The following is a 26,001-nucleotide window of genomic DNA, read 5'->3' as shown; positions in this document are numbered from 1 at the left end:
TTTTCTGTTTTGGTGGGGCCAAAATCTTCTCCGTTCCAGCTGTCAACTGTCAGATGACTGAAAAGCAGCGATATCTCTTTTTGACAAAAATATGTATGTATCAAATTGTGGAAAAAGTGGAAGCCGATCATTCCCAAAAATCTTTTTTAAAATGTTGGCAGAGGAGCAAAAAATCTTTTAAAAAACATTTTGTCAAGGACAGACATTCGCTGATCTAATTGATCTTCCTTTTTTTTGTAAAGACAGATTTTCCTTTCTTTCTTTTTTTTTTGCATTGCCAAAATCTCTTTGTGCTTTTAAATGATGTGTGGTGGACAAAAAACAGTGCGACTAACCAGACCAGTCAGGGAATGGAGCTGTGACACCAGGAAGCTGTGGCCTCTCAGATTGGAATAACAATATGGACATAACGCACACTGGCCAGATAGCGCCTTTTTTTCAGTTATTTTTCTGTTTTTATACAGTGAGTTCCTTTTTCTTCTCAAAAGGAAACAAAACATGAATAAAAAATGCTACAACACGTTCCTAATGTGCACACATACACCTGTGTGTGGCGTTAAAAAAACTGAGTATAGCTGCACAGTTCAAAAGTGTCGCCACGGGGTGAGCCGCCGTGTCTTTGAGTTTTAACCTCTTTCAGTCAATCTGCGCTGGCCAATGAAAACTGTACAAGAGGAAGAAGAGAAAGGGAGTGCATCTTTGTGTTTATCAAGTACTGAGGGACCGCCCTGGGTTCTCAGGGAAACTGCAGGCAGTCAGAAAAGTTTATGTGTGTCTGAATTGCCTCAGTTGTTTTCGAAGAGCGATAGAAGGTCGTCGTTGCTATTGCTGGGGAGGTCTGGTGGATCCAGGTACGACAACAGCTCATCTGGGTTAGCGAGCTCTGGAAGAAGCTGTGAGGAAGACGGAAAAATGTTGGTTAGGCATTCAAGGGAACACAGATTATTTAAGACTGGACTTTTTCTGCTGCATGTCAGAACTCACGTCTAAAGATGGCTCAGGCATGTCCGACCCTGCTTGGCTGTCCAAACTGCTGGAGGGGTTGAAGGCCAGGTCGCCGTGGGGATGGTTGTTGGGGCCAGGCTGCTGCTGTTGTTGTTGCTGCTGCTGCTGCTGCTGTTGCTGCTGTTGCTGAGGAGGCAGAGCTTGTCGTGATGGCTGAGGAGGCCCGCTGTGGTGTAGCTGCTGCCCTGATTGGCTCCCAGGGTGCGGAGATGCATGTAAGCTCTGCTGCAATGGACCATGTGACTGGTCACTGCCGGCGGAGTGAGGTATCTGTAGAGAGAGGGGGGAAATATTCAGATTAGGGTTGTAACTAATAGTTATTTTGATTAATGGCTTAATCATTTAGTCTGAAAAACAGTGAAAATAGTGAAAAGGCCCATCACAATTTTGGTGACATATTCAAATTGCTTGTTTTGTGAGAGAATTCGAAATGGATTCTAGTTTCCGTAAATTCAGCTTACTATTATGAACTTATCTTAGCTTTAAAGGAATAGTTCAATATTTTGGGAAATATGCTTATTTGCTACCACATACATTTTTACACTTTACACAATTTTTGTATGGATTAAAAAAACAAGATATAACATGTTAATTTGTTTACTTAAGAGGAGCTGGTAGGTGGATTTTGTTACCTTTGTTTGAGCAGAGCCAGTCTTTGTGCTAAGAAAGTGAATAAATGTATTTCCCAAAATGTCAAACCATTCCTTTAATTCCCCTTTTCTGGTGGTTTCTGGTAAAATCTTATTTTACAGTTTTAAGTCAGCGTTGATAAACGAAATGGCGAGAGAACTCACTGAGTCAGGCATGTTGTGGGAGAGTGGCTTGTCTTGGGCCATCAGGCTGTTGGGCATGTCAGGTGGGTGAGACAGCTGGGGACCGTGCATGAAATCATTCATCGACGTACCACCAGGGGTGACGTGAGGGAAGTCAAAGTTCCCGTGCCCCTGGTAACTGTTGCCTAGCACACAAAATAAAAAAACAGTAAATACATGTGTACATTTCTTATTATTTTAAGCTCCTTTTGTAGTATACCCAACATTTAGAAGACGTTTATTTGTCTACATGTTTGTATCTACCTTGGCTGCCGTATTCGCTGTTGTTGCCCCCTTGCTGAGAAGATAGTAACGGGTACGGTGACGGTCCGGGGCCGAGCTGAGCTATCATTTCCATCACATTGGGCATGATCATCTGGCTGGGACTCATCGTCTTGAACCTCTTGGCTAGTGGTCCATCCGGATCCTCCTTGATGTGGATATCAGATTTGATAGCCACCGGCCGCCAACTACATGTCGGGTCAATGGTCACCTCCTCAAACTCCGAGCTGGCGAAATATAGATTAAATCAAATGGTTAACATGTAAGTAAATGAAGAGAAATACATTATATGCATTAAAAATGTGTTTCTTTCTCTCAACTTACTTTTGAATGGCGTTCAAGATTCCCCACATGTACTGGTCCACTTCGAGTCCTTCTAACAACGCTGTTTTACTGAGGAGAGAAGAGAGACGGGGGTCAAAATGCTGAGAGTGACAGCTATGTGGATTACACTCAAAACTATAGACAAATACTGTTATGTATTTTAAATGGATGAACTTACTTGCATACAGGACATCGCCATGTCCCCCGCTCACAGTTCAGTTGTAAATATGATTCCAAATCAAAACACTGCAAGAAAAAAAAAAAAAGTCACATTTGTTATCCAGTGCACCATTTTAAAATTCTTCTTCCATCAGATCTTTGACTCTCAGTGTGTTTGTTTATCCCTGCAGTGCTTACCTGAACGTGTTTGCAGTCATGGCCTCTTGCTGGAAGCTGTATTCGCCGGAAGGTGATTGGACATTTGAGGGAAACCTTAATGGCCGTCTGCTCCACGCCGTCCTCTCCGTTGAGCGTCGCATTGCCCGATGATGCTGCTACGCTGCTGAAGTTCCTCTTAACTTTGAGGCAGAAGGAGAGAAATATAGCATGTAAGCAAGGACTCTGGGAACGATCAGGACATTAGGGCGCCTCTGTTCTTTTGTGCATACCTTTGGTGATGCAGTGCTCTGCAGGCAGAAGCCTCTTCTTCAGTAAACCCTGGAGGACAGACCGAACTGAGGGCCTGTGGACCAGCTGCAGCACAAACAAGTGCGACTGTGGGAGGAAACATCACGGTCACTATCACAAACATCCCCAGGAGATGTATAAGTTTAATGGTTTCTTTACTGTTTCAATGTGTGTATCCAGAGATAAAAGACCTGACAGATCAATTTTTTATTTGGTTCTAAGCTTTAGCATTAAACATCATCTGCAGGTAGAGTTTTTTTATGGCTGACTTTTATTTATCTGGCAACTACTTTTTGTGTCTGGATTTGTATAAACCCCTTTTTATTAGTTCTGGAGATTTGTGTACTCACACAGCAGCAGGCAGTAACTGTGATCTGGATTGTGTTCCTTCCAGGCTGGCATACGTGTTTCAAGTGCAGGGGTTTGTGGGAGGTCTTATTGTCGCCCCGCTCGATGGTGAGCGGCGTGGCGTTTACACTGACTTGGACCGATGCCGGCCAGTTGGTGTTCATCTGGCGGTCTTCGTGGTGGTAGCACTTAAACTGCAGCTCCAGGTCCGATCTGCAGAGAAAGCAGAGAAAAACATTTGGTGGGTGTAGATGATCCTACACCTGTACAGACAAAGTGTATGAATGTAGATCCTGTTATACTATATGTAATAATAAGAGCAAGAGTTCCATAGACTGTTCATTCTCCAGCATTTGGGTCCTAATGTACGTTTCCTCCTTTCTTACCTAACTCTGAAACAAACAGACAACCAGAGGTGGGAGGCTAAATTTAGGATGATGTGATTTCACAGTTTGGCACCAGAAAGTTTCCTCAATTCATGATCTTGATAAGCTCCGGACATGAGAGCGACTTTTGCTTGAGAGGGGAGTAAAGGGAATTACAATCGTCTAAATCAGAGAAAATGAATGCATGAATGACCTTCTCCAAGTTAGCTGGGAATAGTGGTGGTTTGATTTTCTTTTAAAATAATTCTCAGCTGCAGACAGTATGACTGCACAACCTTTTCAATCTGACTGCCAAAGGTTAAAAGGAATACCCATTGGTTCTTGATTACAGGATTCTTATGTGAAGCTAAATTTCCCTGTTGACTGAGAACCAAATGATCAGAGAGACAAAATAAGGGTGCTTTACTTACAGGAGTTTTTGACCAAATAGTCCCAAAACATACACCTTGAGACCCAAGAACCAACAGCCAGGAACTAAATCAGGGATTAAATGTTCTTTTTGCACATTCATACTTGTATTTCCACCATGTGTCAAGAACTATTTAACCACATTTTTTTGAGGCTCTAACAGGAGATAAAACATCGGGGATAAATACCTGAAAATATACTATATGTGGATTCAGTGCATGATGTCTTACCTCCACATGAGCGTCTGGTGTACAGAAGGCCGTAGGTGGAAGACATGGTTGCTGACGGCCAGGTTATGCTCTAGCCTGAAGGGCTCTAGGACTACCCCATCCCGCACTGGGAATGTCAGGCGCAGTTCCTCGTTGTGATTTGCTACATGGTTGAAGAAGAGCCATGGTCAGACTATCATGAACTTTGAAAGGAATGATTCACTGTTAAGATTGTTTCATTGGGCATCTTCCAGTTACTGACCTGGAGGGGGAGGGAGAGCCGTGATATTTGGTTTGATGTCAGGAGGGAAGGGTGGCTTCACGTCCTGGTTTGGCGACAGGTATGGAGGGATGTTACTTCCTGGAGTCATGGGAGGGGTGGGGTTGCCTGGCACTGGGGAGTGAGGGTAGTTACCCACCGGTCTGGGCGGCTATAGTGAAGACAATCGATTAGTAAATCAAATGTTCATTGGACTATAAACACCACAACCAAGAGTGTGATGAAGTGATGAAACAAAATTGGTTGACTTACCCCATTCATATTTCCCTGGCTGTACTGATATCCACTCCCAGAGAAGTTATTTGTTTGACCATTAAAAGGTGGCTCTTGCTGTAATTTGATAAAACAGATTAAAATAAATTTCTTCTCCAAATGAACCTCCATTATTTCTACAACAAAGCAAATAATCATCACATTTTTGGTGACTAACAGTATCACTGCACCTTATAGTACTGGCCCATGGCACCGCTGGGAGGCGGGTATTGGCCCTGCAGCTGCTGTCCAGGCATCCTCTGGCCGGGATAGTTGGGGGACGGCAACGGCCTAGAAGGGTTGGGTGTAGGGTACTGCCCCTGCTGGTTTGGGAACTGGTTGTTTGGTCCATACTGCTGCCCACCATAGTTTGGCTGTGGAAGCAGTGATGACAAACATACATTCAACATACAGCAAACGAGCTAAAACGTGAAGGTAAAAGCGTTGAATTCACATCCACTCACCTCCCCTGGGTACGGTCTTTTCATGCCCTGCATACCCATGCCCTGAGGCCGGGGTCCTGCATAACCTTGCTGGGGCATCCTTTGGCCGTGTGCCCCGAAAGGCGGCATGCTTTGGCCCCTGGGCTGGTTCATTCCCATGGGGGGCCCGCTCATGTTGGATGCATTCATGCCGGTGCCCATGTTACCAGGCAGGGACGGAGGGCCACGCGGTCCTGGCTGGTTCATGAACTGGCTGTTGTACGCCTGGTTTGGTCCCATCTGGAAAGAGGAACTCATCTGGAAGACCAAATGGGTTCAATCAACCATTAACTGTCAATGTGGCAAATCTTGCAAGAGAAAAGAGTCTATTAAAAATCACAAAGGACTAAAATCTTCTAACTATCAAAGGACAAAAATGTTCTAACCTGAGCCTGTTAGCTTTTGTTACAGCTAAATGCTATAGTCTAAATCCACTTCTCTCAGCTCCCTGTTCTAGTAGTATTTGCTAGTATTGAAAGGAAAAGTCAGTGAGCACTTCCAAGTAGTGAGTGATGTGCACAAAAATGCAATAATTTCCTTTATGAACACAGATGTCAACACACAGGTGCTATCACTTGTTTGTCTCGTCCTACCGGTCCGTATTGGTTCATGTCCTTGTTCTGAGTTTCCTGCAGGGCAGCTACGGTCGCCGTGGCAGTGGCGGTCGCTGTGGCGGCAGCAGCAGCAACTGCGGCAGCGGCGGCAGCAGCGGCAGGCTGGGCGAAGTCTGAAGGAGGACGGGAGTGCGGAGGGATACCCATTCCTCCAGGTCCAGCATTAGGACCTCCAGGGTAACTATGACAAAGAGCAACACAATATATAAAAATCACCTCAGAACATCATGTTGGAGGAGTGTCAGAACTACTTCTCTGGATCATTGCAACGACCAGTACTAATGTCCACATACTTGCCACCAAAGCCTCCTCCTCCGGGGTAGTTGGGTCGTCCGTACATGCCCTGCTGCATGTAGCCCTGGTTGGAGTTGCCTTTGTTGGGGAATTGCTGCTGAGGGCCTGGAAACTGAGGAGAGTTCATCCCTGGATTGTTACCAGACATACCCGAGCCCATAGGGTTGCCCCCAGGGTTCATGGGATTGTTGTTGTTGGCCATGTGATTCGCCAACACCTGTTGGACATAGACACACAGGGGGATAAACGTGTAAATGTTGGCTGCTTTAACTTCAAGACAATGTTAAAAAAAACCCAACCCAAATCAGAATAGAGGTCCATGTGACTGTTGATTTCTCACCAGTGAAACAGTGACTGTATTTATTCAGAAAATAAAACATTTCCAGTTAATTTTCATCACCATAACCTTGAAATTATAGTGGAATAACCTGCTTTATTTCATAATTATGTCACTTACACAAAAACCTTGAAACTAATCACACTGCAATGGAAGCGAGCTATTCTTTAAAGAAAATGATTACAGAACTTAATAGAAAAACTGAATATTGACAAAAAGCACAACGTTTGCATATCTGAGGGCCTTGATACCCTCTCAAATGCGACTGTCGACATTCCACTCAGACACACAGGTATGTAGTCTCACCTGGCTCTGCGACGTGTTGGTCACGCCCCAGACGGTAGTCACCACAGACAACGAACCTGGAGGCTGATTGGTGTTCTGTTGCCAGGGAACTGAGTCGTAGGGAAAAGACCCATCTCTGCAGGGAACGGACAAAAACACATCATGTAGGCAAAACAACATGTGCCCTGCGTCACTTCACAAATATTTGCCCTGTACAATAGCACAGTCGAAGTAAGTATATTTGAATTTGCTGAACGATAGGGAAAAACAAAGGTTTTATTGTTTGGATTATAAAATAAGAGCACGTTCTTCTTCTTCAAATGCACAAACATTGTGTTGTAATTATTAACTACATGTGCTCGGCTGTGAGGTACCATTTGTCCCTATTGACTGTGCTACAAGCAGTTAGTCTGGCAGTTTGTCTGGCCACTGATCCATAAGGAACACCGTGCTTCATGTGGAGAGGAAGGGCTTTCCCCAAGGGCCAGGACTGTCTGTTCACACACCCAAACATACAAACACACCTCACACACAAGCCAAAAAGCGCAGCAGTGTGAACACTGACCCGTGCGAGAGGCTGGGCTTCATGGAGCTCATGGGGGGCTGCATGGGCACTTTTCCTGGAGGCTCGTTCTGCCTGTTCTTCTGGTGACGGAGGAGGAGGAGGCGTCCCAGCTCCTCACACCACGAGGACAGAAGAGCTGGAAAGAGAGCAGGAGAAGAGTGTTTCAGTGCTGTCAGACTCCTGTGAGAAATAACTGCAGAGGTAACGGTCCTCTACTGCAAGAGAAAAAACCTGCAAAAACTGATTATGTGAGAAGAGGAAGGCAGCAGATGAAACAACAACTTAGGAACAGAAGCTTCTGAGCAAATTTGGACAAAAAACTGAAAAGCAATGGCCTGACTGACAAAATGATGTGTAAAGTCTTTGTGCAAAATACCCTATGACAACTCGGGGAGTCCTGTCTGCGCAAGGTACCTCCAAAACAGAGCAAAATGTCAGTCCATGTAACTATGCAACAACATGAAACATTTGAACATCCTATAGGCCGAGAAAGAATACTGAAAACATTTAACACTAATTTAATCTGCTGAGTGAATGTTAATTATTCATTTTTTAGTTAGTTTATTTGTTTATTTATTCTACTGTTTAAGGGTCATTCTTTTTTTTTTTTCCTTTGGACAAAAAGGACTTTTATTTTGCTTATGGACTGGTTTATGTTTATCGGACATTTCCGACTGAATCAAAAAGAATAAAAGAACAGAAAATACATTTGCTTGTGACTTATTCTTGCTACATATCATTCTTCTTTTAATATTTATTTGCTAAATTAATAATAGTCTTTTAAACATAATTGTGTGGGATCCACTCATATGCACTGCCACTCTCTTAAGGCTAAGACTTAAGTCATTAGTTAAGTCTTCACTATGTAAAGGCATATCTGTTGAGGGCCATCAGGATTCAGTTTTCTGTGTATACTAGTGAATTTGTTTGCAATAGATAAATCTACAACTAAACCCAAAATTATATTCTACAGGAAGCACGGTTTTACCTTGAAAAATTTAAATGCACATTTTTGCCAGTTGAAGAGCAGCTCACCTTCCAACACTTCAACATGTCAATAAGCTGTACAGCACAGATAAAGAGAAAACAAATCGCTTTCCACACACTGTAGAAAACCCCTCTTACAGTAAGAAACAAAAGGAGGCACCTTTATGCTGCAATATAAAAGATGAGCTTCAATCCAGCATGTCACTACAGCTCTCGGCCACTAGGGTTCACTCTGGGCCTGCAGATGGACTCCAGCCCTTCCCTTCTCTCCACCCTCCTACCTACCGCTTGGTTAGGTAGCTACCACAGCGCGTGTTTGATCGAATCATATGCTTTTCATCTGCAGTGCATGTTTTTGTACTGTGCCAACTACAAAAGACTCACTTTTCCCTTTTCTCTCCCTCTCGCTTCCCCTGCCTCCTTCTAGCCTCCTCTGTGCGGCGTCAGAGCAGAAAGGGAATGTGGATTCAATCAAAGAGCAGGGCAGCCACCTCCTCTTATGATTCACAGCACTTCCAGGCTGACTGAGGAGCGAGGGAGCGAGGGAGGGGCCGGTGGGTGAAACAGAGTGCTCGGTGATTTCAGCTGCGGTTCGCGCAAAAAAGCCACGTCAATATGACAGCAGACAGTGCAGGCTGTCCTCGCAGGCAGATCCACCCTGCTGCCACATGCAAGGACGGGACGCCACAGCACATATCACACAGAGAGGGAGAGAGAGAGAGGGACAGAAAGAGAGAGAGAGAGAGAGAGATAAAAAAAAAAGGATGAGTGAGTCAGTGAGAGAGGAGACATCAGGCTAATGGGACTGATGGGAGGGAGGAACAAACAAAAGCTTCTGACTCCCATCACAAACATGGCAACCAAGAGATTTGACCACACATGAGTGCTTGCAAACAGAGTCTAGTGACACACACATGTAAAGAAAGGCACCACACTGGCTTACATTAACACACAGAGGTAGAATAAATAGGACACGAGATGTCCTCTGAGTGCGCCGAATTTCCGAGGACAAAACAGAATTTCAGCATCGACACACAAACACACACCTTCTCCTCTCAGAGCATCGCACCCCAAAAGGCACCTCCTCTCCTTTCATTTGAACACTGAGCACACCAGCCTCGCTCTGTGTAAAGATGAGGGCTGGAATACAAAAGACATGTACAGATGGTGCCAGCAGTCTCCCTGCCTCTCCCCTCTCTCCCCTCTCTCCCCTCTCTCCCCTCTCTCCCCTCCCTCCCACTCCTTTAAAAGCAGCACGGGGCTCAGGCGCAGAGGCAGCTGGGTTTTTCCTCCTTCCCACCCGCTCATGCTCCCTCTCTTTTTCTCCCTCCTCCTTCCTCCTCCTCCTGTTCTTGGCAAGGCAGGTGCCAGGAGACAGGCTGTGCTGTTCCTCCAGAGGATTGATCTGACTTTACCACGGCTGTGCTTTGCTTGACAGAAAAGGCCTCTCAGGTGCTCTTCTCCCAGAAAACATCACACACGCAGGTAGAGGCGCAGATTTGTAGGTTAGTTTTAAATACATGCAACCCGGTCCAAGCGCAGCTAATAGGTTTACGAGTTTCACATCTATGTTAGAACGTCCTGCCATGTTTCAACAGCACCCCCCTCTCCCAAGACCCCCTTCTGATGGAGAGAGTTTTCAATTCAAGGGCCTGGCGATCAGCCAGCATGTTACAGCTCAATTAGGTCCCATTATTCTCTTCCAACAAGGGGTAACTTGCACTTCTTCTATGTTGATAAACATGTCTCCGCAATTTATCCCCTAACTGTGCAACCGTGAGGCCGTCTGGCTGAGGGGACGGTATCCTCGTTTCACACCGAGGCCGACATCAACAGCCGCAGGACAAAAACAACAACAGCGCCGAGCCAAGCAGGGAAATGACAATACATATTTAAGAGAAGAGGAGGAGAGAGGGAGAGGGAGACACCAGCGCTGCCACTTAAAGAGGAATTATTCTACCCCACCATTAGATAAAGGGCTTATCACCACACAAAATTACCACCTCCACTGAGCACCAACCTGTTCAAAGGAGAGGCGCTCTGTCATTGACTCAGAGGATAAACTTCAGGTTTCATGTGACAGGAGGAGGAACAGCCAACCCGTTACTCCTCACAGTCTCTCCCTCCTCCTCCTCCTCCTCCACCCAAGCATCTCTCAGGACAGTGCGGATGATGAACACAAAAGGATTACTGTTTTTCTTCTCCTCTCCTCTCACAGACGGCCCTTCAATAGACTCATCTGTTTCCCTCCCTGAGAAGAGCCAAAACTGGAGATAACCGTCTCATGACTATTCTGGAGTGAATCAAACTGCCGTTTGGTGCTACAGAGCATCTTTTTGCTCTGTTTACATTGGTCTCCCCGGCGGCAATGGGTCTCTGTCTTCCATAAGGAGAGGAGCCTATCCTGTTTGCCTTGTAGATTGTCCCAGGGGCCCCGGCTGAGTCTGAGCCGTATTGATATTCTGGTGCTCAGCTGTGCAGCCTGATGGTCAGCCACGGCGAAGGGCGGTAAACGCATCTGCTGGGACTAGATGGGTGGTTCGGTAGCTGGGCCTGCAGCTTCCAGCTTCACTCTCTGTCATAAAGCCCCAGGGAGGCATGACAAATGACGTGGACTGCATCCCTGACAGTTGTTCAATGCTCTTTCCAATGATAATGCTCCCCCACCCCAACTTTCACCGCACATACAGACAGGCGGCAGAGAAATAAACTGTGCTGATTAAATACCTTGATTCTGTCTCTTTTTGCTCTACCGAAAGAAATGGACCTCGAGATTAAAGGGTCAGTCCACCAAAACTACAAAAACATATTTTCTCACACCTGTAGTGAGGGATGTTTTGAGCTTTCATTTGCGCTGCTCAAAATGAAATTTAGTAAAAATTCAAAAAATCTCCAGGAATACATGAATACAACATGAAGCAGTCTTCTCCTTTTCAAAGTCATCATTACTGCAACCTTTCTGCCTGCCATGAAACATGGCGATCTACCAATGTAAACACAGTTACTGTGTGGCTACTATAAGCTAATTAACGACACATCTGAGAACAATACATCAAAACTTCTGCTCTAGGTATCTACAGCGAGACTCCTGTTATCCCCTTACTACAAATCCATCTTACCAAACCAGCAGTCCCTATGAAAACTGTTGACAGCATGTTCCAATCACCTCCATTGTATTAGGGTGAAGGCAAAAATAAAATAAATGTGTTTTTGTAACTTGAGTGAGCTGACCCTTAAAAACAGACGTACAGCAAACGCAACACAACCACCGTGAATAGAGACAACAACCTGTGGGAGAGGATAACCCTAAAAACATGACAGGAAGGTCACTCCTTCACTTGCTGCCTGCTCCAAAACATTTTCCTCTTCTCTTCGTCTTATTCCTTTTCTGCCTCCCTCTTTCCCTCCGTTTACTGGCAGGAGGGCTGTAGGGGAGGCAGCAGGTAAGGCAGATGCCAAGAGCTCTTATGATCCTCGTCCCTCCCTCCCCTCCCGTCCACCTCCTCCCTCCCTCTCTGCTCTGTATCTAATAGACACCTGCTCCCTTGTCAACCCTGGACTCCCACCTGGCATCGTCCCACATGGCTTGGTCATTAACGTCCAGCACAAACACACACATCCAGTCATCACATCACACTCACATTATCAGCGGTACTTCCTCACTTATCCCCACACTAACTGTAAAAATGAAGTCCAATTTTTTTGCCATAAACCTGTCAGAGAGATTCATAACCCCCAAACGGCTTGTTTGAAGACATTTAGCCAGAAGGGCTGAAAGGAGAACAAAGACCATGAGCAAACTAACAAGAAGGGCTCTAGTGGGCTGCACTTTTTAGTTTCTGAGGGAGCTCTATTCACATTCTGTTCCTCCCTCCCTCCTCTCTCTCTCTCTCTCCTTCTCTGCCCAGAAAGGTTTGAATGGACACAAGCCTCCTGCAGGCCAAAGTCAATTAAAATAAGAGAGAGTCTAGGGAGCCCTAGTATCCCTGGTTACTGAAAGCACCTAAGAGGCCATGCAAAACTGCCATGTTTAGTTTTAGCCAAAGAATTCCTCGCTTATGTGCCTCATGTAGGATTCCCAGAACTGCTCAATTCAGGGCATTTACCTCATAATACATGGAAAACTATATGAATAACTGGTTGCTATGACATTGCTTACGAAGGCCCAGCGGTGCCAAACTATCCTGCGTAAACTAACCGGCTGGATCGTAAATCATGTCCACACAGTGCCTCGCGGCTCTCCGACACAGTCACCACAGAGCCGTGGATGCCCGCCTGGCAGCAATCAGACCTCTCTTTGTCTTTTCACAGATGCCACAAATTATTCATTGATGCCAATTTGATAATGAAATGGAGGCGACTCGTCAATCACGCAGCCTTTTAGGGAGCGGGTACAGCAGGTATAACAGGTTACGGACCTGTCAACCCATGACAGACCAGAAGTGTGCTACTTGTTCATCCATTCATCCATGGGGGGTACTTTTCTCTCTGGTCACCCTCTCAACGCTCCAACACGGCACAGAGGCAAGTGTGAACTGTGTGTTGTAAAACTAAGTCTGTAAACTGACTTCATTAGCTCAGTCGCTAAGATTTTAAAAGTTGTGTGAGTCATTTCGTGACATATTTCAGGGTGAGTGATGTTTGCAGAAAGCTGATGGAGGATGTGTGAAGTGGGAACATGTGAATGTCATGGCTGCCATGTGGCATCAAAATGTGACATATTTCCCCTGAGGTCCCTTAAACATATGCAGCTATTTCATCAAGTGAAAATGAGCTGAAAGACAAATGAAAGAAATCTCAATGAAAGTGAGTGTTTAGCAGTGGACAAGTGTGGTGAAGCAGCTACATATTGTGGATAGAAAGCATGAGCGCTAACAGTTATAAAACAGCCTGTCTATCTAGGCCAGACGACTGCCTCCTGTCTGCACCTCATCTTTGTCTGCCGTTTTTTTTTCTTCTTGCATTATTTCTCCTGCCGCTCTTTCTCTGGAAAGTCAGTGATGTTGGAGTCTTGTCAATGAGTACTTAGGCCCGTTGCCTCATGGGGAGCCAGACTTGCTGGCTAGGTTTTATGGCCCATTTCAGAGCTGCCCCGGCTTAAATACAGCCTCCTGCTGGCCACATGGCCGCAATGTCGTGCCATGTCCATCCGGCGAGGAGAATGGGGAGGGTGGGTGGGGGGGGCATTTGGACTTGTGCCAAAAAGGTTTTACTGAGGCCACAAGCATATGTGGCCATGTGGAGGCAAGCGGCGCAAGGAGAAAAAGAAAATGCTGCGGATTTGGTGTTTCTGGGTTGCTGTTTTGACATCCTGCGTTCTTTGTTGCAAATCAAAAACCACTAAAGACTACATGACTGACAGACAGGAAAGCTGTCCCTTATCTCTCCTAACTTTCCACATCTGCCATCGTAAAAACGTCAGTATTAAAATATCCAGCTAACCACTTTGTGATGCAAATTTCTATCTATATACACACACACAAATGCAGGATTTCTAAATAAAGATATGAAATGTCAAAGATAAAGACGTTTATCCTTCAATAAAATCTGTGTTCACAGATTTGAGATCAAGATTATGATTATGATATCTTTATAGAAATCCACTTGGCACTAACTGGAAGAAGATACAATATACGCCACCACCTCAAGAAGATTTATGCAGATCTCATCACTCTGACATTTCTTGGTCATGGTTACACAGGAACCAAACCTTTGCCTACGCAGGCCAATGTTTTAAAAGATAATCTGTCTTGGCACATGCAACAAATCTCTTCATTAAAAACAGGGCAAGCCATTCAGGGTCCCTGTAAGGAACGAAGGTGGAAATCTATAGCATTTCACCCCCCTGGTGAGAATTAATTCCTTGTGAATTAAAGCCAAACATCTCCCCCGACCAACATTCAATCTTCAATCTGTTACTGTATGTCGCTCCCCGCAAGAGTAAGCTGATTGGGAGCAAAACTCCTTCTAAACCTACATCTTTGTCTTAATTCAGCAGCTAAAATCTGGCAACAGCATGTCAAAGTGTCCAAGGTCAAGTTTCGGAGCTTCCTTAAAGGACCATAGTAGTGGTTTTGCATGTTTTAGCCTACTTACTAAAAATCATGTATACTCAACATCACAGCTTACCATTTTGTGAAAACAATGCCATTGTGTTTTAGACTGTTTATTTATTTTTCCTACCGTTTCAGGCAACCATTCATTTCCATTACTTTTCATACTGTACAAAAATAAACTAGCAGACTATAAAGTTGCTTGAGTTCTGTAAATGTGCATAAGTGTGAAGTTAGTCATTAGTCGTTATCATTGTGTGGAAAAGCAGTTTAAGTGCAGCTTGAACTGAAAAGTTGAGACTGCCACAATTCCACATCACGATCCTGTAACTTTGGAGGTAATGCAGACGTGATGTTCATTCTTGCTGTTTCATTCTTTTGTCTTTTTTCCTCGTTTTTATTGTTGTTACCTATAATTTGAAATGTTTACTATTTTTCTTGTTTTATGTTGCTTTTCTAAGTTTCTTACAAGTGATATATAAATAAACTCTATGTGATAATATAATATGATTCACTGTTGATTACTCAACTGACGTTTCAAGAGTTGGCTTACTGATTTTCATACTGTACAGAAATTTGTAGAAACCAATGGAAATGATTCAAAAAGGACATCTAAAGAAGTACAGCATGCATTTGAAAACAGTCAGCAAAAATATAATGCATACATGATTTCTAATTAAGGAGGAGAAAAATTCTGACATGGTCCTTAAAGACGGGAAAAGCATCTTTCTACAAGACAAATCTTCGCCAAAACTAATGGATGACCCTTTCACCTGACCACACTGAGGTCCCTGTAACAGCCGAGTGCACCAGCACAGAGTGTGTTTTTAACCGTGCACTTCTGCAACCAGATTATCAGATGAGCAGACCTGCAAAGAAGCGGCTTACAGGAGCCAGACTGCTTCCCCGAGCAACAGGCTGCTATTAACGAAGGCCCAGCCTTAAGCCCTCGTCTACAATGATACTAATTAGGCACGGAGCAGATGTGCCCGGACTAGTGCCCACCTCAGGGTGCTGGGCAGGGCCGGTAGTGTCACGGTGGCATACGCTGGTGGCTGATTCACCTGCGACCTTTTCACAGTGGGCCTGGGGTCAAAGCCTCCCTTTAGAAGTACAGTGGGAACAGACACTGGGGGAGCCTGGGCCGGGTCCTGGCACCCCTCTAGGCTCATTAGAGTCATCCATATGTGCAACAGCGCAGGATTTGAATAAAAAGCTTCCTCGTGACAAACACTAAGGCCAAATAGAAACAATGAAACCTTGAGATCATTCTTATACTGAGCTTTTCCCTACATACAGTATGAGTGGCCTTAGGCAGAATTTAACAAATATACATTTTGCAGATGATGTGCATTTTATTCATATTTACATATTCATCTAATTTCTTCAAATTGGATTCCTGCATTTCTGTTAATGTTTTCATAATTTGTTTATCTATTTTATAATGCATATAATGTATTTCACACTGTAGGAGTCTTTTTAAAATATTAATTTTTATTTCTATTTTATTTTATACAAGTTTCTGGTATTTTATCCATATACAAATCATTTACACACAATATAATAATAATAATTGCCTTTCTATATATGGCCCAGTACTGAAACTCACTGCATTTAACATCCTATTTGTTATATTCTCAGTTATGTTTGTTGTCCCAGTTTCCTTACAGTAATTATTAAAGTTTCATCACATTATTGTGACTGTGACATAAGATCCGTTCACAGCTTTTACTACCTGCTTTTTCACAACAGTGAGGAGGCGGGGGTATAATTAACATACAAGAGGGGAAAAAGGCATAAACTTAGATTGTTAATGGCTTCAATGAACAGCCGAGAACACAAGTGTGAAACTGTGACGCAGGCAAGATGATAAAACAACGTGTTTGACATGCTTCATACTGTAAAAACTCCGACAGACAACACAACAGCAGCCACGTAGCTTTTCTAAATGACCAACCAAAAAAAGAAAAAGCACATCTGATGTCATTCCATGTACAGTATGTCGACACAGTCCAGTGTGAGGACATAATGTAAGGACTGTGATGAGAGGATGGTTGCTTGGATTCAGCCAATGTGTATGAGTTTCCTGTGCAGCACTTCAACACACAGCAAGTACCTGAGTCAGACTGACACCTCCTGCAGCAGTTGGTTTCTGTAGGGTTCAAATTTTACATTTTACTGTATTTTACAAACATTTCTAAGATATTCAGTTAAATGACAGACATTTGATTATGAGTTGCTCCCTTATTCAAACACAAACCTATGAGATGGTTGAGAAATATATCAGGTTATAATTCACAGACTGTCTAAGAACCTACTAAGAAGAGGAGAGAATGATTGAACATACTGTAGTTGAAATAAGCAAAATTATTAAAACTCAAGTTCAAAAGATTATATTTTACTGTTTATATATTATCCAGTGCAGGCAGTTGTTGATCATTACTAAGGAAACGCAGGAACGTCATGTCACATCATGACGTTCGTTGTTTTCCGTGGTGATATATCCAATCACCATGGAATATCTGCTAATTAATTAACCTACTCTTCTGTATTACTATTGCTCAAAATATGACTTGAATGAAAGTGTAGCTCTGAGCAGTTAGCGAGGTTTGATCAGAATTGATCAAAGGTGAAAAAGGGTTTGTTTATGTGTGCAGGGGGCGTTGTGGATTGTTCCATAGCCGCGTGAAAGAGGAATTAAGTTCTATTGATGCCGTTTAAATCACTGCTGTTCGCCTATGGAGTCTGATAAAGGTCATAGATGACTTAATAATTACACTTTAATGTGCTGCTTTAGCATCGTCCAATACTGTCATACGTAATCTCTCGTAAGCCTCATTTTCCGGTTTGTGTCTCTTCACCGGTTGAGGATGCAGATCTCCCTTATCAGATCTCTGAAACATCTTTCCACTGCTTGCAGACTGTCTGAACGCATATAATAAAAGATCGCCTTTACTCCCTTTCTGCAGCAGGTAACTCTGCTGTAGATACAGATCAAGTTAAGCGTTTTCCTCTGCTCTGCACGCTGATACCTGATCCACAGCTGACAAAAAAAAGACCACATGTATGATTAGTTTTCACGTGTGGGATTGATCATAAATTAAGATCAAATAACAGGGCACCCACTGAAGTCCGCTTTCGGTCGCTGTTGTTTGTTCTCTTACAGCGAGAATAACAAGTAGGCAGAGGCGCTTGTGTTCCCCTTTTATGTGAGGAGGAAAATCTCCCCACGGATACACCTGGCATTTCAGTGCAAATTTAAAACTCTGATTGTCAAAATGTTCAGAGATCACATCACTCTGTCGTCTATGAAGCACGCTGGATTTCAACGCTAACCTCCACTGAAAAAGTAACTAAAAATATAATCATTCATGATCCACTACACTGATTGGCTGCTAGCATTGCTGGCCCTACCACCTTCTTTAAGAAAAGTTAGATAGATGATATTATTGTTTTTCCAGTTGTGATATCACTGAGATGCAGCTGAAAATGGTTTGTTTAACTGGTGCAATTTCATCATGTGAAAACGTTGGTGCAGAAATGAGAACATCACTAACCACGACAACCATCCTGAAACTAGACAAACAAACAAAAATATATATACATATTCAAATTGTGTCCCTTGCAGAGACTGTCCGTAATTACAATCACAATTTCACATCTGATCTTTGGAGGATTCGATATCAAATATAATTAAAATCCTATTTTGGATTTGATTGGATGATCACAACACAGCAAGAGGTGTAAACAAACTGTATCCTGTAATTAACTTATGGCTGTCATTAAAAAGCCACATGAAAAAGAGCCTGCGTGTTCTGCAAATACACAAATGCTTTGCTGTTATTTTGATTTGGGACTTTATCGGAAAAACTTCAAAAGGAAAAGGTCAGTGCAATTTCTCAGCTTGGTAGAAAAAAACCCCCGTCTCTGATACAGAGAACAAGAGATTCATTGAAGCTGACAAAACAAAAGTAATGAATAGTTGGAAGTGTGGAATACTTTACAGCTAGCCAGACATCTCTTTACCAATACCGCCTGTTGCAAAACCTCTCTTGTCTTAGCATGTTGGGAGCTGTCCCACAGACACATTTTAGGAAAAAACTGAATAAATGCCCAAACCAGGACTTTACTGTACAGCTCAACAAAACCCCTCTTGGTGGAGAGAAAGCAAAGTGAACAATAAAGAAGCCAACATGCCAGAAAAACTCTCAAGTGAGGTCAACAGTTAACAGAAACTCATTCATTTAAGAAAAATCTATTTTTTGCAAAGAAGGTGGCGCTGAAAAGTTTGGATTCAATGGAGACTCACAGTCACAGCAAAATGACCAAAGGAAACTCCTGCAGTATAACCCACTTCTCAGTCATTCAGAGATTTGAAGCTGATGAGGAGGCAAAAGAGTGACGTGGAAGTAGTTTATTTAGCTTTAAAGTGCAGAAACGGTGAGTGCTGGATGTAGATCAACGGTGGAGAGGTGGATTGTGCTGCATGAGTGGTTTGAAAAGTTTCTATGGATGTTTTGACACTTTTTTTTTGCCTCTGGATCACAATTGGGATCCATTGTAGCTGCTGTGAATGATGAGCAAGCTACAAACCTTTCAGAGCCATCTTTCAAGCCTACAGACAGGGAGTATGAGCTACTCAAAAGATAAATATATGATAATGTATTCTTTTAAGTTGAAAATGAACAAAACAGGTGCATCAGCATCTCAACAGAGTCAAATGTATAAAATGTAAACCTGTTGCTCCTGTTTAAAATAAAAACCCAGTGCACCAGACATGATTGGACCATGAGAAACACTAAATCACTGATCTGAAACCTGTGAATTCCGACATAAGAGGAAAATCTGTGCGTGTCTCTGCAGCGAGCCTGGCTGGTTCTGCTGTGGCACTGAGGGGAGTGGGTGTGATAAACTGCCAAGAGTCTCGCGGAAAACACCGCCTCAAGTAGGTCAGCACGACTCAGAGAGATAATCAAGGCCATTTTGACCCCTTCTGTGTGAGCTGTAAGTGGGTCAAATGCAGCAGTCAGCTGTTGCAACTCTATCACGCGGGGCGCTGCGAGGCACTCGTCATACTGTCAAACCCCATTCCGTTAGTTTAAGACGTGGCAGGGTGCCCGTCTGCACCCACCAATGCAGGAATCAACCCCTCTATCTGCCCCCCCAGGGGTGAAATAATGTGAAGTTCCTCTCAGCAGCAGCAGCAGATCCACCTTCCCTCTTGTCACTGAATACACCCCCAGCAAACACAACCCTCTTTAACTGTTGTCTCCTCCTTTTGACAGCTCACAGCTTCGCAGCTCTGTCCTATTCACAACAGTGAAGACTCCCCCTCTGCCCCCCCCCCCCCCCATGTCTAAAATGCCACCCGCATTTCAACCAGACTAACTCCAGCAATGTCCCTGCTTATTTCTCACTCTTCACTGCACAGAAAAAAAGGGGGACTCATGTGTCTAGAAACACTTCTGAGCACAAATCTGCAACAGCAGAACAAAGGCGATACAGGGCAGCCTTAATCTCTGCACTACTGAAGCCAGCAGCTATTTTAAAGCTCTTTCTCTGTGTCTCTCTATCCCTCCCACCTTCCTCTCTTCTCTCTAACATTCTTCCTCTCCCCCCCCCCCCCCCTCCCTCCCTCTTCTCCCTCTTTTCCCTTGGTGTGTCAGGGCAGCAGCTTCTCTCTGTTTTCCTCTCCTTTCTCCCTGCGTGTCCAGTGACTGACTGCACAATACACATCAATTATTCATGGCTGCTCTCTCCGTTTCGCAGGCAAAACCAATCACAGATGGAGTCATTGCTAATGGGCTCCTGCTGTACTTGCCACCGGCTTCTTTGCACTCAAGCAACAAATACCCCAGAGACAATGAGAGGGAAAACGAGGGGGGGGGGGGGGGGTAAAAAAAAAAAAAAAAAGGAAACTTCATACAGCACTAACAGCCACGAGGAGGAGGACACACGTTTGTGGCCAGAGAAGAAGAAAGGTACGTATCGCCACAAATAATTCAGCAAAAATTAGGAGCCGGCTTCTGCAGCAGTGAAGGGTTAAAGACAGGGGGGGGGGGGGGGGGGGGCACAGAGAGGGGGAGGGGGAGGGGGAGGGAGGGGGGGGGGGTAGGCAGAGTGGGAGAGAGAGAGAGAGAGAGAGAGAGAACCAAATGCTTATCTCCTCACCTCGGATGTATGCAGCAGTTATTGATGTATCTTCTTTTTCTGTCTAGTGATCCATTGCTTGCTCTCCCAATACACACATCACACAGAAGCAGCCACAGCCACTTCGCCAGAAGGGAGAGAGGGAGGGGAGGGGAGGGGAGGGGAGGAGGGAGGGAGGAGAGGAGAGGGAAAAAAATGCAGGCAGCTCACATTTCAAACCTGCAAAGGGGGGTGGTGCCTAATGTGCTAGACAGCCTGTATCTTGGCCCGGGTCCAGAGCAACGAGTAAAAGAAGCCTCAATCAATTCATTTAAAGCAACATTTGTTACGAGGGAGATGCACAGCCAGTCCTGCCGAAAAGTGGCGATAGAAACGGTTCAGGTGGGTACATTAAGCAGTGATTTCAGCCCCCAAACCTTGTCTTTGCATACAGTCGACTTAATCCATCAAACTAGTCATTGTAATTAAGGGGCATAGAGGACCAGGAGGAGGAGGAGGAGGAGGAGGATGGGTATTGTGGCTTCCTAATGCGCAGAGGGTTGGAATCAGAGAGGGCGGGGCCAATTAGACCACATTTGTCTTTCAGCACACATGAGCCCGAGTGAGCTTTTGGATAAATAATTACACACATATAAAACATGTAAACTGTGGGCAGACACACCACCTGAGGCTGTCTGGAGCGTCTACTGTCATCTGCACACAAAAATACTCACACAACCAGCAGCGAGTCAATTCAGGTGTCAAATTAGTGCAACTGATCTGTGGCTAAAAATACAATAACAAGCATTTAATCAGAGGCATAAGGTATGATGCAAATTAATTTCAATATGCAAACATCCGATTTTGTCGCGCTGCAAATTACAGAGCCATATGCGAGTGGCTGAAGATGCTACCAATCACCTCCTGCTGCCACAGACATAATAACTGCGACAACTACACAGAAGGGAGGAAGGACAGACGAGCTCAGCAGCTCTTATCTCTGCGCTTTCCTGTCTGTATTTGCTCTCCTGGTATTTACTATCAGCTAAGTGCACGGCAGGTGACTTACAGCCCTGCATCCCTCCCACAAGTTAACACATCAATCATGGCAGGCTGGAAGACTTCACACACAGTGACCATATAGTGTGAAACACACAGATTGCCCGAAGTAGACGCAGTGTAGATACTCTTATCTTTTTAAGAATCAGGTGAACATACTTGCACATGATAAGCCTTTAACCTCGTGAACTCTGATGTGGGGCCATCTTTACAAACTCAAGTTTTTTTGTGTTTTCAATTCTAGTGGAGAGGCGAATGTTTCCAAAGATACCAAATGTTTTGCACCGAATTTTGGAGAAATGTGTATAAAATGATGCACAACACATCTGCAATATTTCCATGTGATGTAATGGTGCAGCTGTTTGAATAAAATAACTTGTGGCTTACAGAATAAACGTGATATTGTCGTACAGTGAGAGAACAGGTTTTTCTAATTTTAAAGAAAGTTAAGGGAAAGTCTTAAATCTGCATTTACATCTGATTAACTAGTGGCTGTTTATTTTTCATTTCTCAAACACAATCAAACAAGGTCTCGGCCACCAGCAGTGTTTTTAGACGTCCGTGTTATTCTCTATTTAGGAAAAGCCGCAGCTAAACTATATGTTGAAGCACACCGGGTGGAGAGACAAACAGAAAGTTTAAAAAAAAAACATTTTGGTGTGGAAAGCTCTGGGAAGAGAAATTACAGCCCTGCAGGCCCGTGTGTGTTTATCTGACCTCTGCATTGTGTGTAAAATCGGAGACCTTTCTACAGCTCAGTGACGACATGTCTGACCTCCAGCGTCTTAAGCACCACTTCACTGGAAGGCACATAAAGCCGACGTATGATCAGTACTTCAAACTACAGTTTAGAGGAACTTTGCATTAGATTTGCACGCCAGTGAACTAAAGTCAACCACTTCAGTATGAAGTATAAATGCTTTACGGGACACTTGAAAAACGTTCATCTTTTTTTTTCTTTGAGAATCTCTGCAATGTTTCTACAAGCATCAACACACTGTTCCTCTTTCCATTTAAGAAGAAGAAGGAAATCATTAAACTATTCAACAGCATTTGACACAAACTTAATTTACTCACCTGGATTGTACATTTAGTTTGAAATAGAATTAACTGTTATGTGTGTTTTCACTCCAAACACCTTTATACTTTTCCATAATGTAATTCTACTCCTGCTACCTGTCTACTCTGTACATACAGCACCTGTGGTCTGTCTGTCTAAAGAGAGAGAGTCGGATGTTGTACGGATTTTAAAGCCCTCTTGAAAAAAACTTAGATAGATATAATTGACTTTGCTAACTGTTATGATGGATATTGTAGATACATTTTTAGATTTCTATAGGCTAAAGCAGTTGGTCACACGGCCTAATCTTTATCTGAAACTGCAAACAAACACACCGTCCCCTCCTACACTGGCTGCTGCTTCCTCATGCTTGAACTGGTTGGAGACACCAGAAGTCCCACTGTAAAAACTCCCACAGTCAAACCAACTAAACAAGATGAAACAAAGGATAAAAACTCTTGCTGCTTGGATGTTTTTTTTTATCATGCTTACACCGTTAACTACGACCCACAATATCTACTGATCAAACCTGCGTGTGTAAAACAAATGTAGAGACAAACCAGCCTGACAGAGCGAGAGAAGCCCAACTAATTATCTGCTGAATAGCTGATTCACCAGGCGTTTGTTACATGAGAGAATGAACGAGGAGCTGAAAAACTTCAACTGCTCCCCCCCCCCAACTCTCTTATAACTTGGTGCCTCCTTTCACTCTTTCAAACTGAGGAATTCCAAGAGCTTGCTGAGGCGCAAATGATTGGGAATGTGCCACTCTGACCCTCTTGGAGTAAAAATCGTGATTAAGCGTTTTGTCGACGCTCTCCAACCAGACTGAACCACCGCAGCCCTGCAGGAGGGGTGTGACACTGATGAAATAGGCCTAACAGGGTTTGTAATGTAGCCTGTGACAGAGGGAGGCCCTGATGAGTTTATCCACACCGAGCGAGTGATCTCCCTGCTTTGATGTTGCCACGACTCCACGTGCGTGGCTTCGCCCTGCGGTAAGACAGTCCAAGTAATCACAGATTAATAGAGCAGGCTAATCTCATTCACAAAGAGGTCACTACTAGCAGACAGACGCCCCTCCCCCAGCTCTGCCCGAGCATTGTGGGCCGGTTGCAAAAACGGCAAAAGGACTACAACTTCCCGATCCCCCTGAATACATCGACTGAAGAGATCAGCAGTACAATCCACTAAATCACACTGTGTGCAGAGTTTTCATTCCAGGCATTTAACATACAACAAGAGACAATATCTAAACCTCTGCTCACTTTGCTGAAATCCAGTTACATATGTTAACTGATAAAATCAATAGGAGGTGATAATGAAGTTTTCCTCAGGCGAGAAGATACATATTGCTGGTGTCATCAGGATCGAGGTCTATTTCTTTGAGTTTTGTCCTTCTAAGCTTTTTCCTTACAACAAAATATAACAATCTAATGCCTTAAACTGTTGGAGGCATTTCATGATGAATCGATTTGTCAAAGCTACAACCTGTTTCAGCTGTAAGTTGACTGTGAACATTGATTTCCTACTGTTGAAATCAGCTCTGCCCTCCCCCTCAGCACAATTTTCCCCCTCAATTTTCTCCCATGTTTGGGCGAGGAATTTGGATGACATAACAGAAATGTAATAGCTCGACCGTGCCGTGTGTCAGACGACTCAGAGCCAAGACAAGTTAGGCCTGGTTAAAATGGGACATTAAATCTGATTTACTTATTAGCGCTCATCCATTGACCTGATGTCCTGCCACGACTTTTAACATAGATTTTCAGAGCAGATTACAAGATGCATGACAGCTGCTGAGCAGGCAAGTGGTTATGAGAGTAAGATTTGCTCCCTGGACACTTTTTTCTTATAAGAAAACTCCCAGGGTTAGGGCTACACAAGCCCCTTTGTTAGCAGAGATAAGGAACAAACTTAAGGTGGTTCAAGCTGACTATATCCAGAATGATAGAAAAGCTTGTTATGCAGCAAATGGCAAACTTGGAAAAACTAACACGTCTAGGAAAACTGTCAGATTTGGCTAAACTAATCCTTTTGACAGCATCATGCACAGGACACTGAATTCAATTAACCATAAAATTCTCCACATCCCATGTCCTCTCTACCCAGACTTAATCTAGCATCTCAGATTTGTTCTCGGCTCTTTAAGGCCTCCAAAAGTCTCCTCGGTGAACGGCAGTCTGTCTCTGGTGGCGGATGGCTGACCTGCTGCCGCCATCCTGGCCCTGTCATGTGACTCACTCCCTTCCCCCGTCACTCGACAACGGCCCCCGCTGGATGGCGGGGAGTGGGTCCTGCCCGTGGGGCCCTGTGGGAGTGTCGTTTAAGAGCCACCTCCCTCTGGCTGCCAGAGAGGGCTTTCTATCCGCCTTAACAACCTCCTCGACTGGGGCCTCCACTCTAAAGAGCTTCTGGGAGCTTTGCACAAGAATGACTCCTCAGTGGTTTCCATTGACTCTATCCCTCGTTCTACAGGCCTCTCCTCTCAAAATATTCATGCATATACAGGTACATAATTGTCCATGAAATGCACTTTGGGATGCTGCCTAGACTCGAGTACTTGCCGGTTTCCAAATGACTACTGTTGCAGGAAATTATTCAGACAGAGAATCAATTGGCAATCTTATCTAAGCCCATAAAGTAGGGCCTGAGATTTGATTTAGCATTAAGTAGAATTAGAACATTTGGCAGAGTAAGTTAATTGCAGGCACAGAGTGATTCCCCTCCCGTGGCTGACATGAGAGTGACATTGCATGATTTGAAGCTTCATATTACCACATGTAAAGCCATGGGCGCCATAAATTAGAGAAGGCAAATACAAGCAAAAATTCAAACAATATGTGGGTCTGACTTTTATGTCCTAGTCGACTTAAGACGGCTCAGCGGAGAGGCCGAGCACACAGAAGCAATTGCACAACCCCGGTTTTCCTCGTAACCTGAGACAGGTGGAAACCACAAATCAAAAACTGTAAAGGAGCACGAAATATTCCTGTTATCTTTCCGAGCTGCTGACAGCCTATACATCTTCATTCCCATCGTGCTTCAGCATGCTTTTTCGCCAGCTTGATAACAACATTTAGCAGTATACATCTGTCCCAATAATCCATCACTGTACCAAGATGACGGTGCTGTACGAAAACAGGATCTCATCATCACTGATACAGTAGTTTTTTGCCACGTTTGACAAATGGATTATACTG

At 44.1% G+C, this 26,001-nt stretch overlaps 1 protein-coding gene across 1 annotated transcript in view; it reads right to left on the bottom strand.

The window, feature by feature from the left end:
* Positions 1-735: 735 nt before the first annotated feature.
* LOC139303206 (zinc finger MIZ domain-containing protein 1-like) overlaps positions 736-26,001 on the bottom strand; it is a 75,832-nt gene continuing 50,566 nt past the window's right edge. The window contains exons 5-22 of the mRNA XM_070926942.1: positions 7,511-7,646; positions 6,967-7,081; positions 6,323-6,540; positions 6,009-6,210; positions 5,398-5,655; positions 5,125-5,307; positions 4,934-5,005; positions 4,664-4,832; positions 4,423-4,564; positions 3,401-3,611; positions 3,032-3,137; positions 2,781-2,941; positions 2,602-2,669; positions 2,424-2,492; positions 2,082-2,326; positions 1,800-1,963; positions 985-1,275; positions 736-893 (exon numbers count right to left, since the gene is read on the bottom strand). Of these exons, the coding sequence (XP_070783043.1) occupies positions 786-893; positions 985-1,275; positions 1,800-1,963; positions 2,082-2,326; positions 2,424-2,492; positions 2,602-2,669; positions 2,781-2,941; positions 3,032-3,137; positions 3,401-3,611; positions 4,423-4,564; positions 4,664-4,832; positions 4,934-5,005; positions 5,125-5,307; positions 5,398-5,655; positions 6,009-6,210; positions 6,323-6,540; positions 6,967-7,081; positions 7,511-7,646 (2,918 nt within the window). The 3' untranslated portion in view covers positions 736-785. The remainder of the gene's footprint in view (positions 894-984; positions 1,276-1,799; positions 1,964-2,081; positions 2,327-2,423; positions 2,493-2,601; positions 2,670-2,780; positions 2,942-3,031; positions 3,138-3,400; positions 3,612-4,422; positions 4,565-4,663; positions 4,833-4,933; positions 5,006-5,124; positions 5,308-5,397; positions 5,656-6,008; positions 6,211-6,322; positions 6,541-6,966; positions 7,082-7,510; positions 7,647-26,001) is intronic.

This window comes from Enoplosus armatus, chromosome 20, assembly GCF_043641665.1.
Source record: "Enoplosus armatus isolate fEnoArm2 chromosome 20, fEnoArm2.hap1, whole genome shotgun sequence".
Classification (NCBI taxonomy): Eukaryota; Metazoa; Chordata; class Actinopteri; order Centrarchiformes; family Enoplosidae; genus Enoplosus; species Enoplosus armatus.
Note: the sequence above shows the minus strand (reverse complement) of the source record. Positions and strands in the feature narration are given on the sequence as shown.